We start from the raw sequence: 17,676 nt of genomic DNA, 5'->3' as shown, positions 1-17,676 counted from the left end.
GTACCTAGGTACCTACCTAACCCTGTCTACCTGGTAGGCACATCACGTCTTCGATACCTCATCACCTGTCTCGTTCTAGTGCTTCTGTACCGTATAAATATCAGAGAATAATGCCTACAGGTACCTACCTCCTACCTAGGTACCTCCTAGCCAGGCACCTAAGGCACTCAGTATATGCCTACTAGAGGAGGACCTCTAAGAGCAGGTAGGTACTTAAGGTAGTATGCAGTACACGCCATAATGTGTACGTACCTCTAGGTAGCTTGTACTTACCTAGGTACCTGATAGGTTAGGTACCTACACGTATAGTGCCAAAGAGGGTTAGTAGGGCTGCATGTACAGACCGGAGGCGGATCTGCCACGAGGTACCTCCTATTATAGATAGTGCTAACCTGATGGAGTCTAGACGGCGGGCAGTTTAGCGGGTTGGCCAACCACGAACCGGCGCCAACGAGCGATCGCCCGGCAACCAGCGAAACAAACACAGAGGGGGGTGGAATAAACCATCTCAGGTACCTATGACCCAAGCACTACAATCGGTACAGGATGTCATGATATCAGGACATCGTCGGCGTCGGCACGTCGAAACTTAACGCTGGACAACCTCACCACTGCCATCACACGCTCGCTGTCTTCTCTCTCCCTCTCTCTCTCTCTCTCTCTTTCTACCTCGCACACTCTCTCTACCCCACTCTCGTCGTTCCTATCCAACACCCATTGATTTGATTGATCTTGGATAGATATCACGCCTGGTCTTTACTCTACGCGGCTTGCTCGACCCCGGCCGTTGCAGAGCGTCCTCGATATCGCGTCTCTTGGAAAGAACGCTAGCCACGATAGGTACCCTCTTCTCTGTACGTCCATGCCCATGAAACGCCACCACCATGGCAAAGCAGAGCCAGCACGTGGCGGCGCCAGAATCCTCTACCTGCCTGGGTGGGCTGAGGCAGCGCTTCCCCATCCTGGATACGAAGCGGGGCGGAGCCCTCGTTATCGGTCTCTCGATACTGCCCCTGCTTTGCCTGCTCGGGCTTCTCGCCCTGCGCAATCGAGGCGGTGCCACCACAGAGGCCGGCCCGGCCGGGAACGGCCCGGAGCTCATCACCGATGATACCTTCTTTTACGGCCAGTCTGAGCCGGTCTATCCCTCCCGTGAGTCCACACCTGGCAAAACGACGCGCAGAACCTACTAATCTCTCATGCGCGTGTCAGCTGCCATGACCGGGGTCGGGCCGTGGGCTGATGCCTATAACAAAGCTGTCACCTTTGTGAGACAACTCACAATCGAGGAGAAGGTAGGTGATTGCTTACAAATTATGTCCTATCATGCATCCATACATGGCGAGCAAAACACGGCGAGCAAAGCTAAGGCGGTCTAGGCTGGCCTTGCCTCGGGCATCTTCTCGTCGACCGGGAGCTCCGGGACCCTGAACGGCTGCTCCGGCAATATCGCCGCCATCCCTCGCATGAATTTCTCAGGCCTCTGCCTCAACGACGCCGGCCAAGGGGTGCGCGCCACCGATTTCGTCAGCGGATACCCGAGCGGCATCCACGTCGGTGCTAGCTGGAACAGGGCCTTGGCACGAAGTCGTGCAGAGAGCATGGGCCTCGAATTTAGAGTCAAGGGGGTTCATATAGCTCTCGGCCCAGTCGTAGGGCCTCTCGGCCGGGTACCGCGCGGCGGCCGCAACTGGGAGGGCTTTTCGCCTGACCCCTATCTATGCGGCGTTCTCGCGTCCGAGACCGTGCAAGGGATCCAGTCGCGAGGAGTTATTACGAGTACAAAGGTACGGCACGCGCGCGATACGTATGCCTCTCGTGGCTTAAAGGAGAATCCGGCTGACTAGGCCCTTAGCATTTTATCGGCAACGAGCAGGAGACAAATCGACAGCCGGGTAACGGCGTCGAAGCCGTTTCTTCTAATATCGACGACAGGACTATGCACGAGCTCTACCTATGGTGAGTCAAACGCGCCGTTCTATCAAGCAAAGCACGTTGACGAGTATCTCTCTGACTTGCAAACTACGCGCCAGGCCCTTCCAAGACGCCATCCGAGCCGGCACCGGGAACATCATGTGCTCGTACAACCGGGTCAATAACTCGTACGGGTGTGCCAACAGCAAGGCCCAGAACGGTCTCCTCAAGACGGAACTCGGCTTCCAGGGCGCCGTCACGTCCGACTGGGACGCGCTGCACGCCGGCGTCGCCTCAGCCCAGGCCGGCATGGACATGGTCATGCCCAACTCGAGGCTCTGGGGCGACCGGCTCGTCGAGGCTGTCCGCAACAGCTCGCTTCCCGCCGAGCGCCTCGACGATATGGCGACGCGCATCATCGCCTCATGGTACCGCATGGGCCAGGATCAGGGCTTTCCAGCACCCGGTGTCGGGATGCCAGCGGACCTGACACGACCGCACGCGGTCGTCGACGCGCGGGACGTGTCGTCGCAGCGGGTGCTGCTTGATGGGGCGGTCGAGGGCCACGTACTTCTCAAAAACGCGCGGGGCGCGCTGCCGCTGCGGCGCGACCCGCCGCCGCGCATGCTCTCGCTGTTCGGGTACTCGGCCAAGGCGCCGGACCAGTGGAGCTACGAGTCGGACGGTGGTGTCGCCGCGTGGACTTTTGGCGGCGAGTCGTCGTACCTCGGCCGCGACACGCGCGCCGGCTTCGGCGGCGACTACCATCGCGCCGACTTCTCCCAGGTCGCCCCCAACGGCACGTTGCTGTGCGGCGGCGGCTCCGGCGCTGTCACTCCCGCCACACTCAGCGCCCCTTTCGACGCGCTCGCTGCCCGCGCCCGCGCCGACCGCACCGCCCTCTTTTGGGACTTTGGCACCCCGGACCCGGACGTCGCCGCTCCGTCCGAGGCGTGTCTTGTACTTGTCAACGCGTTTGCATCAGAAGGGTGAGTGTGGATCTTCTCGTTAATTTCCAGTATTGCTGTCGAGACTCGTATTTCTGTTTCTCTCTCGTTTCTTCCCCCTTTCTCAGTATCTCGCCTTACAGATCGCAAACTGAGGAAAAAAAAAAGGTATGACCGGCCGGGCCTGCACGACGACTACACTGACGGGCTAATCCTACACGTGGCGGCGCGGTGTAACAACACCATCGTCATCTTCCACAATGCGGGTGTACGGCTCGTCGACCGGTGGATCGACCACCCGAACGTGACGGCGCTGCTGTTCGCGCACCTGCCGGGCGAGGCCTCGGGCGATGCGCTCGTCGCGCTGCTCTACGGCGACGCGAACCCGTCTGGAAAACTGCCGTACACGGTACCGCGGAACGAGTCGGACTACGGCGCGAGGCGCGGCGGGCCCGACATGCCTGAGGGGCAGTTCGAGCAGTTCCCGCAGTCAGACTTCGCCGGACCCGCGGGCGCCAACGGCGAGGGCGACGGCCTCCTGCTCGACTACCGCCGCTTCGACGCGCTCGAGATCGAGCCGCGCTTCCCCTTTGGCTTCGGGCTGTCGTACACGACGTTCGCATACGCGGACCTGCGGGTGGCGACGCAGGCGGACGCCGACACGGGGCCCTTCCCGACGGGGGCGACGCGCGAAGGAGGGCCCGTTGACCTGTGGCACGTGCTAGCGACGGCGACAGCCGAGGTGCGGAACACGGGCGACGTGGGCGGCGCCGAGGTCGCACAGCTGTACGTAGCGATCCCAGCGGGGCCAGACACGGAGAACGGGGAACGGCCAGCGGAGGAGGAAGAGCAGGGGAACGGGGGCGGGGCGCCGCCGCCGCGGGTGCGCCGCCAGCTGCGCGGGTTCGAGAAGCCGTTCATAAACGCGTTGGACGCAGCGACGGTGCGCTTCGAACTGACGCGGCGCGACCTCAGCGTCTGGGACGTGGTCGCGCAGAAGTGGCGCCTGCGCCGGGGCGAGTACACGGTGTTCGTCGGGGGCAGCAGCCGTGACCTGCCGCTGAATGGGACTTTTACGATTTGAACGACGTGGTATTGTTTACAAAAAGGGGTTCTGGTTGTCCTTTTATTTTTCCCTTAAAACGAGATATTGTTTAATGGACGGGATGTATAAAAGAGGTACGGATGAGGAAGAAGGGAATATGAGGCACATAATGATATCACGCACGATCGAAGGGTACGAGGACGGGGGGGGAGGTAGGAAGTAGTGGATCTAGCCCCTTGGAGGATGGGGGAATGAATGAGACGGCGCGTACGGCGTCGGTGACAAGAGAAGAGGATAGGGGACCCCCGTGTAATTTGTGGATGGGGTGTGAGGCTTACCGTCTGCGCGTGCGTGGAGGCATATATGGGTACACATATATCTTTAAGCTGACGGCCTTGATCTGGGTCGGGTTGCTTGTTCTAGAAGGGTAGTGGTTTGAGGGGAGACCCGAGTCGTCCCGGGGCCTGTGGAGGACACGACAGAGAAGCTTATGCGGGCGGATAGCCCGGGGGGATATGACGTTGCTGTTATTACCTACTACTACTACTACTACTACTACTACTACTACTACTACTACTACTAAGGTAGCTACTACTGCATCGAGGCAGATCCCGGCGAGGTACGAGGCGTTCCAGATCCGAGCCGTTTACTGGTGGTGAGAGAGACGGGGATGGTAGATTGCTCCGACTCGTTGCCTTCTGAGAAGCAAGAAGCAAGAAGGGCTACGGGCGTTGCTTATTATATCGCGTACACGCGTCGGGATGTGCGTAATATATCTCAACGGGGAGGACGAAAGGGCGAAGGGGGGATGAACCGGCATGTGGTTTGTGTAGAGGAGGTCAGCCTCAGCTTGACAGCCGTTGATTATGCAGCGGTAAGCACCCCAGACACACTGACACCCCGGACACGCACACACACTCGAAATTGTCTGACAGGCACCGTCGGTCTGGCAACAGATCCATACGAAATGGGGTTCTCCCGCCACTGACGAACGCCTCGCCGTCTCATTGGGTCGGAATTTTTCTTCGCTGGCCTCGTAGGCAAGTTCTATCTCGTCCATGGGCTTTTCCCTCGCCTCTCAACTGTCCTCGCTCTCGGCTCTTCTACAAGCCTACTGCTCAACAACTGCATCCCGGCACACCAGAGGCGAAGTTTCCAGCGAATCGGGTGCGAGAAGCCTCCCCCCAGGACCCAGACAACGGGGAGGGGGGGTGCAGGGGGGGCGTACCATCGCACTCGCATCGATCCAGTGACTGGCCGCGATCTCTCGAACCTCAGCTCTTCGTGAGCATCGAACCGTCCCTACGTCTCTTGGCAAGCCACCTTGTGCGAGGCTCAACATCATGCCCCCCCGCGCCATATGTTCTCAGCCTCACCTCTAGTATAATACGTTGTACGTCCGTTCACCACACCCGTGCACGCTGGGGTGGGGGTACCACCAGGCCTGGTTTCGGGTGTCTTCTGATTACGAGGCGCCGTTTGGTTGAGCGAGGCCGTACCGTAGCCGTCGCGAGGAGTCGGCTCGGGGTAGAATGGACATTGCCAACGAACGTCGAGAGAGAGAGGGAGAAACAGAGGGACAGACGCGGAGAGAAGGAGAGAAGTCGTCGGATCGATGGAATTACCTACCTCTCGGAGCTATGAGGATTCCATCTCTCTACACGCCGATGCCGACCGGCCTCGCCTGGGTAGCGGTGACCACGCCGACTAATCAGCCAGTCAACGGCACGTGAGAACGAGACATGGTAATTGAGGAGGTAACCCCCGTCGCCAGGGACGTCTCTTATATCCGGGCCCGTCTCCCCCCCTCGTTTCCCTCCCTCGTCTCCCTCCTCTCTCCCCTCCCCTGACTTGCCGCCGGGCATAAGAGACTTTTAGGTTCCCTTCCCATACGTCGGCGTGCGCTCAGTCTGTCTACGTGCGCCCTCAGCACCCCCACGCTCGCCGGATCGACCCGCGTTACTAAACGAAGCTTTCGAGATGCACATGGCGCAGGTTTCCGCCAGAACGTCTCCCGTGTCGGACACGACGACGTCGGGTGGCTCGTCGGGGCCGTCACCCAAACGGCACTGCCTCGAGGGCCCCCTTGCCTTCGGCGCAGTGGACGCCGCGGCGAGCTTCGGCATCGGCCTGGCTCCTCGAGCGTGCGAGAAGTGCCGCGCCTCCAAGCGCAAATGCGACAAGAAACTCCCTTTCTGCAACCGATGTCAGAGGTATTCCCCCCCCCCCCCCTCACCCCCTTTCCTAACCGCCGCCCTGTTACGCTGTCTTCTGAGCTACTTGCCTGCCCGTTCATCTATCTACCTAGCCCCTTCTTCTTCCGTAGCACACAGCCTAGACGCGAGGCGACGAGGGAGGCTAACCGAGGACACCGCAACTTATCGACGACGGCTCCAGACTGGGCGCCAGGTGCTACTACGCCCGGGACGCGGCGAACAACGTGATCCCCGCGGGCGCCGCCCCGTTCTTCATCTACCAGCCGCGGTCGCCGGCCGCCGACGTGCTGCTCCGCGGCGCCGAGCCGCTCTCGGGCGTCACGGCCGGGCAGATCCTGGCCCTCGTCGCCAGCGGCGCCGGGCCCGGGTGCCCGCCGCCGGGCGACTGGCGCGCCGGCGCCGACGCGTACTTCGCGTGCGTGTACCCGTGGTTCGCGGTCGTGCACCCGGGCGTCTTCGCGCGGCAGGCGGCGGACCTGCTCGGCAGCGGCAGCGGCGGCGGCAGCAGCGCGGACCCGCACCCGGCGGCGGCGCTCGCGGCCAAGGACCTGGCGCTCGTGGCGGCGGCGATGGCGCTGGCCGCGCGGATGCGCGAGACCGACGCCGGCGAGCAGCCCGTCTTCGACGAGACGTACCGCGCGGTGAAGCGGCTGCTGGCCGCGCGGCTGGTCGCGTGCGCGGGGGACCCGCACCCGGGCGTCGAGGCGGCCCAGGCGGCCGCGCTGCTCGCCCTCTACGAGTACGGCCACGGCGACGCCGCCGCCGCCTACCGCACGCTCGGGCTCGCGGCCGCGACGGCGCGCGCGCTCGGCGTCGGGCCCGGCCGGTTGGCGGGGAGGGGGCTCGGGGCGACGGCGTGCGCGCTGGGGTCTGGGGGGGTGGGGACAGGGGGGGAGGAGGAGGAGGAGCAGGAGGAGGGGGAGGGGGAGGAAGGGGAGGAGCAGCAGCGGAATGGGTGTCTCTGGTGGGGCATGTTTATCCTTGAACAGTGAGTGAGCGTCGACTACCTCCTCCCTATCTACTGAATCACCTTCCGTCTCGAATTCAAGCACGAAGGGTAATCTAGAGGGGAGCGCTACTATTCTGCCCGTAGCTTATAAATTAGCGGCCCCTGTGTAGTCCCAGGGACCGCCTCCTCCTTTTCACACAAGTTCCCCTAACACTCCCCCTCCCCCGCCGCGTCGAGGATAAGTAACAACTCACGAGCGCCCGCCGCCGCCCTCTAGGTTCATCCACCAGGACGAAGCCGTCCGGGGGCTGCCCTTCCTGCTCGAGAGCCCGAGCCGGGACACGCTCCTGCCGGACACACCACCACCGCTGCCGCCACCGCGCCGGTCGCTCGGCTCGACGTCCCCCCCCGCTCCCCCGCGCTCCCCGGCGACTCCGACTCCGACTCCGACTCCGACGCGGCGCCGCCCGCGGCTGAGCGTGAGGGCGCGCGCAGGCGGCGCCGACCTCGCCGCGTTCCAGCTGTCGGCCAAGGCGTCGACGCTGTTCCACCGCGCGCTGCGCATCGACAAGGAGCGCGGCCGGCGGCCCGGCGGCGCGCCGCTCGCCGCCGCCTACGCCGAGCTCGACGGCGAGATCCGCCGCGCCACCCTCGCGCTGCTCGAGCGCACGCTCGACTGGGAGGCCGCGCTCGACTGCTTCGCCATGCTTGTCAGGTACGTCTCTACGCCGCGTCTTCTGCCTTGCGGGGGGGGTGTTTTCTCTCTCTTTCTCTCTTTCTCTCTTTCTCTCTTTCTCTCTTTCTCTCTTTCTCTCTTTCTCTCTTTCTCTCTTTCTCTCTTTCTCTCTTTCTCTCTTTCTCTCTTTCTCTCTTTCTCGCGCGCACATGCATGAAGGGGAGAGGGAGGAGGGAGGCGAACGGTAGAATGGAGGCCTCCACTACCTATCCCGCACCTCGCGCGCGCGCTCTCTCTCTCTGCCACACCTTGGTTCTAACACCGCGGGGGGGAGGCCTGCAGCGCGCTCTTCACGCTCTACATGCCGTACCTGGCGATCCTGGAGCAGACGCCGGCGGACGCGCTGGCGGCGTCGTCGTCGCTGTCCTCGCCGCCCGGCTTCGGCGCGCCCTCTTCCTCTTCCTCCTCCTCCTCCTTCTCCGCGTCCCCCGCGCCGCCGCCGCGTAGCGCTGACATGGAGCTCGCCACCGCGCTCGCCGCCCTGCGCTTCGCCTGCAAGATGTCGACCGACATCTTGTGCAAGCTGAACCGCGACTACGCCCGCGTCGCCGCCTCCTCCCCGCCTCCCCGCCGCTACCGCCACCGCTCGTCCCCCGCCTACCTCTGCGCCCCCGCCCCCGCTACCTGCTACCTCGTCATCCTGGCGCTCGCCGGCCTCGGCCGCGTCTGCCCCGCCGAGGCCCCCGCGTGCGAGGCCATCATCGCCGACAAGTTCGAGACCCTGCGCATATTCAGCTTCCGCTGGGGCATCGCTGGTGAGTTTCTCTTTTCTTTCTTTCCTTCTTTCCCCCGGGACCCCTGAAGAGGCAGCGTGGACCGAGTGCGAGAATACCAGCAAAGAAAGAAAGAAGCGTGGTTGCTGACCGCGCCCTCCCCCCCGGCCCAGAGACCATGATGCGCCGCCTCGAGGCGCGCCTCGGCATCAGCCGCGAGCGCTACCTCCAGCGCGCGACGATCGTGCCGCCTCCGCTGCACGCGTGCTTCGGCGGCGGGCCGTAGTGAAGACACAGGAGGTTTGTAGGCAGGCAGACGGTCCGCGGCCGCCAGGTACGTGTTTCGGCGCCGCCGCGGCCTGCGCCGGTTTCCCGTGCGGAGCGTCGGCGGCTGGGCTCCCGGGGTCTGTCCAGGCGTGGAGGTTGTTTCTCCTTAGAACGTTCCTAGCACAGGAACGGGCGCAGATTGGTTATATAGGTAGATCTCGCAGCCTCCTGGCAAATTCAAGCCGGCAATGGCTTCGCCAGCGATCGGTTCTCCGTTGTCTCGTGAGCCCCGTTATGTGGTGTGCGAGTGGGCCCGGCGCGGAGAAAACCCCCCGTTACTCGGCGCTGGGGGCGTGAGGCTGCAAAATACGTGAGACGGCGAGGTCGGCGCGGACGAGATCGAACCCCCTCCCCGGAGAGCCGCAGAGGCAGAGGAGCGACTGCGCGCATCACATGGATGCCTACACGCACATCCTAGCAAGACAATGCGCTCGCGCAACATTCTCGGCTCAACCATTCCTCGAAGATCCCGATAGCGGCCAGACCTGGCTAACTAAAATATCTGACCTCATCCATGACTATCCTATCTCTTTGTCTTCTCTCTCTTGTCACCCCCCCTCCTCTCTTTCTCTCACCGTCAATACGCGTAGTTCCTTATCTCATCTTTAACGTACGTGTTACTACGCTCAATTGTTCACGGCGGCAGCATTGCAGCAAACACCCCGCACGATGAGTCTCGTAGGCATCATCATGCTAGCTCGGTCGATCGATCGATCGATCGACCGACCCGCCTCTCAATTTGGTATTTACGATCGGCTAAGGGGGGTAGCGTTGTCACCTCATCTATGCGTACGCGTACGGGGCGCGACCGGCAGGGTTTTGCCTAACATAAGTCGAACAGCAGTCTCATCAAATCCACACACCTATACGCACGGGGTTTGGGGGAAGGGGGGCCAAAAAAGAGAAATCTGTGCCGTACACTGTATGCCGAACCAACAATAAGCGAAACCGAACCTAGGTGCGTTGCGCGACACACCACGTGCTACACCTCCTCGCGAACGACCTGAATCAATGATTGGTATCATATCCCGGAGTGTGGAAATACTAAGAGAGAAGGAAAAGAAGAAAGAAAAAAAAGAATTCCCCGAATGCCCGCTGTGTGTAGAGGTATAAATAAAACAGTAGGTTGGCAAAGCATAACGACCCTGTCGCGCTCTATCGAGAGCGGAATACGACAGTAGATAGCACCCTGCGAAGGTCTCGTTCTTCCAATCATGGCCCCGCTGTCCCGAGCCTCACGGTAATCCGTAATTTTTGGTGAGGCATGCATAGACCGTGTGCATCGAAGGCACACAGTCTCGCTTATGCGATGGCGTTCCAGCAGTCTCTCTATGCTGGAGCGCCCTTCCCTTTCGCCAACGCCACTCAGTAAATCCCTAGAAAATTTAGACGACTTTATATGTAAGGTAGGGCCGGAAAAGGAGGGGAGCAGGGAAATGTCGATGTTGTTGGTCGGTGGTTGGTGGGTAGGATACCATGTTTCGAGGCGTCACAAGTCGTTGCTGCCTACGACGAGCACGAGCAGCATACCGTTGAGGACGCAGGCGGTCGTGAACGCGACCCAGACGGTGATGGTGTACATACAGCCGACGGGGAATTGACGGTATATGGTGACGCCCAGTCCCATGCAGGCGCAGAAGAGGCTCGTGACGGATCCTACGGCGACGCCGGCGTCGACCTCGAGCCGCATCTTGTGCCGGCCCGTCGCTATCAGAACCCCAGATATGATGAGAAGGATAAAGGATGTGAGGAAGGCGAGCACGGCCGCCCTTCCCATCATCATATCACGGTACCGGGCTAGCTGGTACTCCTGACCTTCCTCTGTCGGCGGCAGTGCCGAGTAGGGGGTCTGCTTCCGGCGGCCGACGCTCGAGTTAAGCGACGACGCATACTCGTCCTCAGTCCCTTCGTTGTCGGTTACGGTGGCGGTGGCGGAATGGCGGCGGGTGCTCGAATAGTCGGCGAACTCGTCGCGGTCGTGGAGGAGCGACCGCGTCTCGGCCGGAGGCGACTGGCGGCGCTCCTTCAGCCAGTGCCGTGCCATATCGATCGGAACGGTAAATACGGATTTGATATAGACAAAACCAGGGATAGTCACGCTCGCGTCCGGGTCGATGTAGATGGCGTAGGTTCCGTCGTCGTTGTCGCCGGCCTCGCTTCCGTGTTCGTACTCGTTCCAGTACGTGGCCGACGAGCTCCCTGCCGCGGGTATGGGCGGGGGGTCTGGCGGTTGGGTCTGGGAGGATCGGCGGCTCGTGCTGCGGGACGTCAATCGAGATTTCGCCTTCTGGCACTCGGAGCTCGAGAGCAAGAGAGTGGCCAACTCGGGAGACGCGGCCTCTAGGGTGGCGAGAAGGTCTCGGTACTGCAGCCGCAAGGGGGCGAAATCGCGCTTCGTGAAGCTCTTGGGCGAGGAGAGAACGTTTTCCTTAAACCGGCTGCTCAAGGTTGTCGAGCCGGTCCATTTCTACACGCGGGCGCCGGCGGCCGGGAATACGTCAGCACCTAGCACGCACGGGATGTCACGGGTGTCACGGGTGTCACACGGCGGCAACGCGCCGGGTTTCGCGGCCATAGCAACGCCGAAAGTTGCGTGTGAGATGCAGTATACACACATACCCTATACTTCTTGAGGATCTTGTGGAAGGCCGTAACCTGAGCACCGACGAATCGGCTCAACGCCTTCACGTCCTCATCGCACTCCTCGATCTGCAAGGCGTACTTGACGAGCCGTCGCTGCCGCTTGGCGGACACCTCGCCGACTTGGTTGCATCGCAGGAGCAGTCGGTGCGCTAAGCTGGAGAGATGGTCTGGTGACAAAAGATGGTGTGGTGCCAGGTTAGCTGGTGGTGGCGAAGGAAAACCAAAAAAAAAAAAAAAGTTTAAAAAAATGACGTAAAAGAAAAGGAGGAGGAAATCGTACGGAGGCGTCTCGAGATCTCGTCGGCTTTGCTCGAGACGAATAGTCCGACGCGGCTGTGCTGGTCGCAGAGTTCGTGGTAGAAGGCATCCTCGAACCGCTTGAGGGCGTAGTCCTGCTGTCCCGGGATGGCAATGGCGGTGGCCTGGTCTTTGCTGGTGTGGGCCTTGATCTGGTATTTGAGCGAGTTGTAGTCGATGTTGTGTAGACTCCAGCCCGGCACAGATTCCGCTTCGAAGTGTTCTCCGTACTTCATACTCGGACGGGGTGCGCCACGGCGGTCGGAGGCCGCTGTGGCCTGGCGTGGCACGGGTGCGGAAATGCGTGCTCGACCAGGAGAGGAGGATGAAGAAGAAGAAACGGCACCAAGCACGGCCGCGTGTTGCTGGCGACGACTGTGTCTATTCGCAAGCCGGGATGGCGTCGAAAGGGGAGTTTAGCCGGTGCAGTCGGGGGCTTTCCCAAAGCCTCTAGTCCTCAGGAGAGGCGAGCTGAAGCAGAAACAAGAAACAAGAAAAAAAACGAGCGAGGGGCGGTAGTAGGTAGAGTAGGGAAGAAGAAGTGTGTAAGTGGTAGGGAAGGATGACGGTTTCGTCTGGCCTAGCGGCCGGTAGCAGCAGCAGCAGGAGCCTACTAATAATAATATAGTGGAGAGCGGACTCGGAGCTAGCTATCTCTCTATCTCTATCTCTCTGGCTTAGACCGTCGTCTCTCCTCGTTCTTTTATCCTGGCCCGCCTCTTTCCGCGTCCTCTCCCCCCTATGCAATCCCATGCAATCCCATATGACGTTATACATGTCTGTCGGCGGGCAAGATAAGGGGTGTAGGTACCTAAGGGAACCTGCTCAGGCCTCTTCTCGGCTGTCTCACGATGCACAAGTAATACCTGCCTGCCTTCCTCGGTGGAGAGCATAGGGCAGGTACCTACTACTACCTTCCATACTGCTACCTTGGGTACGTGTTGCCCACCTACAGGCTACAAGGCAGGGTACCTACAGGTAGCAGCGCGAAAGGTACCTATGTACCGAAGCGGGAGTATGCATGTACTCAGTATGTAATACAGGTACTTCAGGATGTAGGTACCTAAGGTACCCAAGGCATGCATGCACATATTGTATGCACGCCATGGATTCGTCCCCTATAGCACGCGGCTCGATATAGCCTACCCTCCGCCGTGACAGGCTGCATACGGGCATAATCATACCTACCTACATAACACTACCTACCTGGCACAAGCATATAAGCACAACACAAATATGCGTGTACAAGGCTCTCACCCTGCCGTTCGCTCTCAGGTTGTAGGTTGTCACGTAGCACTAATAATCTTGCCTTTATTATTACAACTAACGGAGTGTGGAGGGGAGAGAAACAAGACAGAAATAAAATGGTCCTCCCGGTAGCACGGTGCTGGCGCGAGAAATTGCCATTGACTCATATCCACACAACCAAACCCGGCTAGCACAGCGAGAAGGCATCTGCCCCCTTCCAGCTTCGTCAAGACCCGGCGGGCAGGTTTCCCAGGAGGCATAGCGCAGACCCGATCTAGATGCGGGCGCGGCGCGAGAAGGGGAGCCCCCGTACGGGGTGCCCTAGGAGGTATGCGAGGCCAGAGTGGTGTGCCGTCGTCTGCAGTTAGCGCGGAGGAGGCGCAAGCTGGGATTCCGCACCGAGAGCGGGAACGGCCTTGGGTGACCCTACAGCGAGGACGCCCACGCCGGGCCAAGTAGGCTACCTTCGGCACCACCTTATCATAGGTTCTAACACACGGACATAGTATATGTATGTTACATGCTACCTGCCTTAGGAGGTGCCTCTTGCGTGTGCAGTGCGTGCCTTACGTTACGTCAGGCATCTTGCCGTCGGTGTTTCGGCGTCGACGTTGTTCTACGAGGTGCGTGGGTAGTGCCCCCGTATCGTCTATCAGCTTGGACGGCGAACGCCAACACCGCGACATATCGATAGAATATAGTAGACAGAGAGTAAATATCCCTCTCCGGCCTGGAGGATGGCCGCCTCGGGGCTTCAGCCCGCCGCCAATACGGGGCAAGACTGGGGCCACTGCAACAGGCAAAGCAGGTTAGCTGTCCGTGGGCAGGTATACACGGCTGGTCCCACTTGGTATAGCCCTGTTTCTACGTATAATCAGTCAGTAATTACCTACCTACCTTATCGACGACCTACAAAGAAACATCTTCGTCGTCACCACTCTCCCCCGCCTCTTCTCGCTGATATGCAGGAGGTGTCTAACACGGGAAATTCGGGGCCCGCCCGGAATGAATTCCAGACCCATATTTCCCTCTCCTTATGCACGCATGTGCGTAATATACACGGTATCTAGGTATCTACGAGTTAGCCTAGGCATGTATGCACATATGCCCACGGGCATTGCGGGATCTATTTACGTAAACCCCTTCTCGTCCACCCTGTCCATCGCCGGGGGGCATTTCCCCAGAACGACTTGACGGACACGGCCTTCATGTGCGTGCATCTCTGCTCATAGGTAACTATCTGTAGTATGAATATATTAGCACGCAGATTCCAGAGACGCGTTGCGGCCAACAACTGTAACGGCGTGCACCAAACGGGGCAGGGATGACGCGTACGTGCATATCCCCACCTCCTCTTAGGTACCTCTACCTAAGGTGTGAAGGTATCCTATCTACGTGCTCTGATTGGCCAATGGAGCCAGTTCCCCTTTCGGTGCGCCAGTGCGGGGCGGGTCCAGCGCTGATTGGTCCGAGCATTACGTATCCGATACGCACCTAGCCTCGCCGCCCAGGGTTACCCCGATTACATAACCACCGATCTCGTGTTGCCCCGATTCAATGGTATTACCACATGCCGGCACTCCCCAGCCAAGGTAGCTAGCAGAAACATGGAGCAGCCCAGTCTCTCGCCTTCGTGTCTCCCTTCAACCACCTCAACCGACCCGGTATAGATGCCAACCCAATTGACCAGGGGGCCGCGATGCCCGCCGGGCAGTAAGCAGATTCAGCTTCATTTATCTTCTTCTCCTGCCTGTGCGAATCACAGCCCGTGTCTCCCGCACGTGCGCCCACACCGCCATCTGACAGGTCCCGACGCTTGTCGCGACGCCTCACACCCTTCCCTCGCTGTCTCTGCCAACTATACTCGTACGTGTACACACTTTTTCCCTCTGGCTTCGTGTCTCTCTCTCTCTCTCTCTCTCTCTCTTCATCTTGCCTGGGAAATTGATCATGCGACTCTTTGCCTGTTGCGGGTGGTATGGGGTTACGGGGTCCCGTTCCGATTGAGTCGAGCAAATCGAGGAGGTCCCGAACATTCTTTCCACATACAGTGGGACGAACTGCAACTCTCCGTTATCAGCAGGAGGAAGAGGAGCACGTCCGAAGCATGCAGATCGTATTAACATTGTTACCTACGGGGCATCCCTCCACATGTGAGAGGATATTACGCTATCGTATCTTCACAACTACGCGAGCGGGCGGAGACGCCCCTCCATGAAGGGCCCCGTCGCCTCTACCGGTCGTGGGAAGCAATTCGACGCTTCCATTCGCTCACCCTCCTCCTCTGAATATTTCCTTTGGGGGGACGTCATTATCGAGGCTGCAGGGTCGCCGTCGCAACGAAGAACCACCAGCCTAAGTCGTACACACACCGTATTATGAGTATGCGTACGGGGGGGGGGGTTTTTTTTTTCGCGCACGCAGGCCCCAAGCCCAATGGCGCGAGACATTTTATGTGCCGTCCCATACAATGTAATATGTATGCGATCCCAGAGTGCAGCGTTCTCCTTTTGCCCGTTACGCTGCTCCCAGCGCCATTAATATAGAACAACGCTACCCGCCGGGACTTGCAGGATGCGCACGATGAGACGCAGAGGCACCCCGGTCAATCGGAGGGGTGCGCAGCCCGAAATTTCACACCAGTCGCGGGCGAGGAGTGTCAATCCGCAGCACGCTGCCATCACCTATTGTTCAACAGTTTCATCTGTTTATATTGCCGAGCAGGGTTCACGTCATCGTGGAAGAATAGCACAGATCGCGGGAGCTCCAAGCCTGCAACTATCCATGTGTCGCTCGGACACATCCACCAGGCACAGCTTCCCTTCTGGACGGCAAGCCCGCTTACGACAAGACAATCCAGCCGGTCTTTCTCATGATTCTTACCTAGTGCATGCTGCCGGGTAAGGCAGAGCCGCATCCAAACTTTGAGCACCATGTTTGAGAAGAGGGAACCCAACCAAGATTCTAGATGACCCGAAAAGCAGACGGTCTAGACCCATTTCGAGCTAGGTGGTTCTGCTGCTATTGTCAGAAGCCTGTGGACATCTCGCGGCTTAAGTTGATATCGCCTGAGAGCAGACTCAAAGAAATTCAAAAAAAAAAAAAGTCCACGGGAGAAAAGAAAGCGGGAAAAAGACGTTATTGCTCCGTGCTTCTAATTTAGACATTCTCAACTAAGACTCCAACCCCGAAGGGTGGATATACTGCGAGAAAAGGGGTCGAGGTTGAGAAGAGATTTCGAGTTTACTGCACCCGGCATTCCCTGCTTGTACCCGTTTACGAGGGATGAGGGAGGCCACATAGCTGAGGTGGATATAGGCTTGGAGAATTTTCGCAGGCTTCGTCTCGGGTGCTGAGCGGCATCGGAAGGGCGATATGTTACATGCAGACCTCGGCGGCGTTGTCTCAGGCGGCAAGCAGCAGGATTGTGATCTATCATCCTCTGTTATACCCCTAGCGCCCTCCGCACACGACCACGTCCTGCGAAACTCTCCCACCGTGAGTCAGTCACACAGACAGGACGAAGCCTGGCTCTCCTCATCGGAGGAATGACAGCGATCGCGAGAAGGGGACCACTGTCGCATCGAGATACCGCTGGACAGGCAGGATGATTCGACGTGGCCTAGCTGCGTAGCTACCCGTCACACACAAGCGGCCCAATTCCGAGGCTGACACCCCGGTTCACGGCTGGTTGCCATGCTCGGCAAGTTTTCGGAGGCCACCCGTGGCAGTCTTCGTGGGTCCATCACCGCGAGGTAGGGTGCCATGCACGCGAACCAGCCAGAGAGTAGATGTGTCTAGACAAATATAACCGACCAGGGTGTTCGAAGCGGGTACTTTCTCGAAGGCCGTTGGGAGGGAGCAGGACTGACCGCTATCCCGTCGTGGAAAGTGCTCACGTGTGTGTATCGATGAATGTATACCACGTACGTGTGTGTGTGGGCTCGACAATGCGACGGTATAGAAGCGCTGTGGTATGGGGTCGCGCACTCTTCGAGCAGATTCCACACCCACCCGTCCCTCCACCCATCCACCAGCCATCTTATTCTCCGACCATCCACCCACCTCCCTGGCCGTCCGCGGGCATCGAGGACTGACGAGACAATGCGATCGCGACATGGACGCACATATTTCATTTATTCCCCCCCCCCTCTCGATCGTCACCCTCATCATGGCTACGGTAGCCGCATCGCCGCCGCCTCCGCCTTCATCGCCTAGTGGTGGTCTCGATCGCGTCGTCGACGCATTCAAGAGAGGAATTCCGGTTCAACCGGAGGATGATCCGGAAGAGGGATATTTCTCTTACGGCATCCCCCATTTAGAAGCGCCGGCTCCATCGATGCGCGGGCGAAGGGCACAGCAAGCTATCTATCTGCGGAAAGGGTTTGCTTATGTATATGTGATGCATGTGATAATGGGGTAAGGAATACTAGGCGTGCGAGACGTGAGCCGAGCGAGTGGGAAAGAGAAATACACAGGGAGGGGGGAGAGTCGGGGAGACAAGTAAGCCAAAGTGTAGACTGGAAGGACTTACACAATCCGTCGGGAACATGACATTTCTCGGCGTGCGCGCCCTTACCGAAGTGTCGCAGGTGAGTAAATTGTTGGGAGAGGAGCCAGAATGCGCGTTTCGATCCGGAG

The 17,676-nt window shown here is 59.6% G+C and overlaps 3 protein-coding genes across 3 annotated transcripts; 2 read left to right on the top strand and 1 right to left on the bottom strand.

The window, feature by feature from the left end:
- Window positions 1–474: 474 nt before the first annotated feature.
- Window positions 475–4,441, top strand: GGS23DRAFT_582658 (glycoside hydrolase family 3 protein). The gene is made up of 6 exons (XM_051517241.1): window positions 475–1,152; window positions 1,213–1,295; window positions 1,380–1,787; window positions 1,856–1,959; window positions 2,034–2,903; window positions 3,030–4,441. The coding sequence occupies exons 1-6, from the start codon at window positions 885–887 to the stop codon at window positions 3,943–3,945; spliced, it is 2,649 nt and encodes an 882-aa protein (XP_051368835.1). The 5' UTR covers window positions 475–884; the 3' UTR covers window positions 3,946–4,441.
- A 1,445-nt stretch (window positions 4,442–5,886) lies between these two features.
- Window positions 5,887–8,943, top strand: GGS23DRAFT_614288 (uncharacterized protein; the record flags this gene model as incomplete). The annotated part of the gene is made up of 5 exons (XM_051520639.1): window positions 5,887–6,119; window positions 6,304–7,110; window positions 7,349–7,786; window positions 8,090–8,562; window positions 8,694–8,943. The coding sequence occupies 5 exons, from the start codon at window positions 5,887–5,889 to the stop codon at window positions 8,804–8,806; spliced, it is 2,064 nt and encodes a 687-aa protein (XP_051368834.1). The 3' UTR covers window positions 8,807–8,943.
- Window positions 8,944–10,226: 1,283 nt separating this feature from the next.
- GGS23DRAFT_250103 (uncharacterized protein) lies at window positions 10,227–12,130 on the bottom strand. The gene is made up of 3 exons (XM_051512257.1): window positions 11,771–12,130; window positions 11,467–11,657; window positions 10,227–11,314 (listed from the first exon to the last, which is right to left on the bottom strand). The coding sequence occupies exons 1-3, from the start codon at window positions 12,021–12,023 to the stop codon at window positions 10,337–10,339; spliced, it is 1,422 nt and encodes a 473-aa protein (XP_051368833.1). The 5' UTR covers window positions 12,024–12,130; the 3' UTR covers window positions 10,227–10,336.
- Window positions 12,131–17,676: the final 5,546 nt, after the last annotated feature.

Source organism: Durotheca rogersii (assembly GCF_024521655.1).
Source record: "Durotheca rogersii strain YMJ 92031201 chromosome Unknown GGS23scaffold_26, whole genome shotgun sequence".
NCBI classification, from domain to species: domain Eukaryota; kingdom Fungi; phylum Ascomycota; class Sordariomycetes; order Xylariales; family Xylariaceae; genus Durotheca; species Durotheca rogersii.
Note: the sequence above shows the minus strand (reverse complement) of the source record. Positions and strands in the feature narration are given on the sequence as shown.

What these genes read in the sequence shown, in the direction of transcription:
- GGS23DRAFT_582658 (XM_051517241.1), top strand. Translation starts at nt 885, where the DNA reads ATGGCAAAGCAGAGCCAGCACGTGGCGGCGCCAGAATCCTCTACCTGC. An exon ending in TGAGCCGGTCTATCCCTCCC is followed by an intron (nt 1,153 to 1,212) that starts GTGAGTCCACAC and finishes TGCGCGTGTCAG; the next exon opens with CTGCCATGACCGGGGTCGGG. An exon ending in AACTCACAATCGAGGAGAAG is followed by an intron (nt 1,296 to 1,379) that starts GTAGGTGATTGC and finishes AAGGCGGTCTAG; the next exon opens with GCTGGCCTTGCCTCGGGCAT.
- GGS23DRAFT_250103 (XM_051512257.1), bottom strand. Translation starts at nt 12,023, where the DNA reads ATGAAGTACGGAGAACACTTCGAAGCGGAATCTGTGCCGGGCTGGAGT. An exon ending in CGAGATCTCGAGACGCCTCC is followed by an intron (nt 11,658 to 11,770) that starts GTACGATTTCCT and finishes TTTTGTCACCAG; the next exon opens with ACCATCTCTCCAGCTTAGCG. An exon ending in AGATCCTCAAGAAGTATAGG is followed by an intron (nt 11,315 to 11,466) that starts GTATGTGTGTAT and finishes GCCCGCGTGTAG; the next exon opens with AAATGGACCGGCTCGACAAC.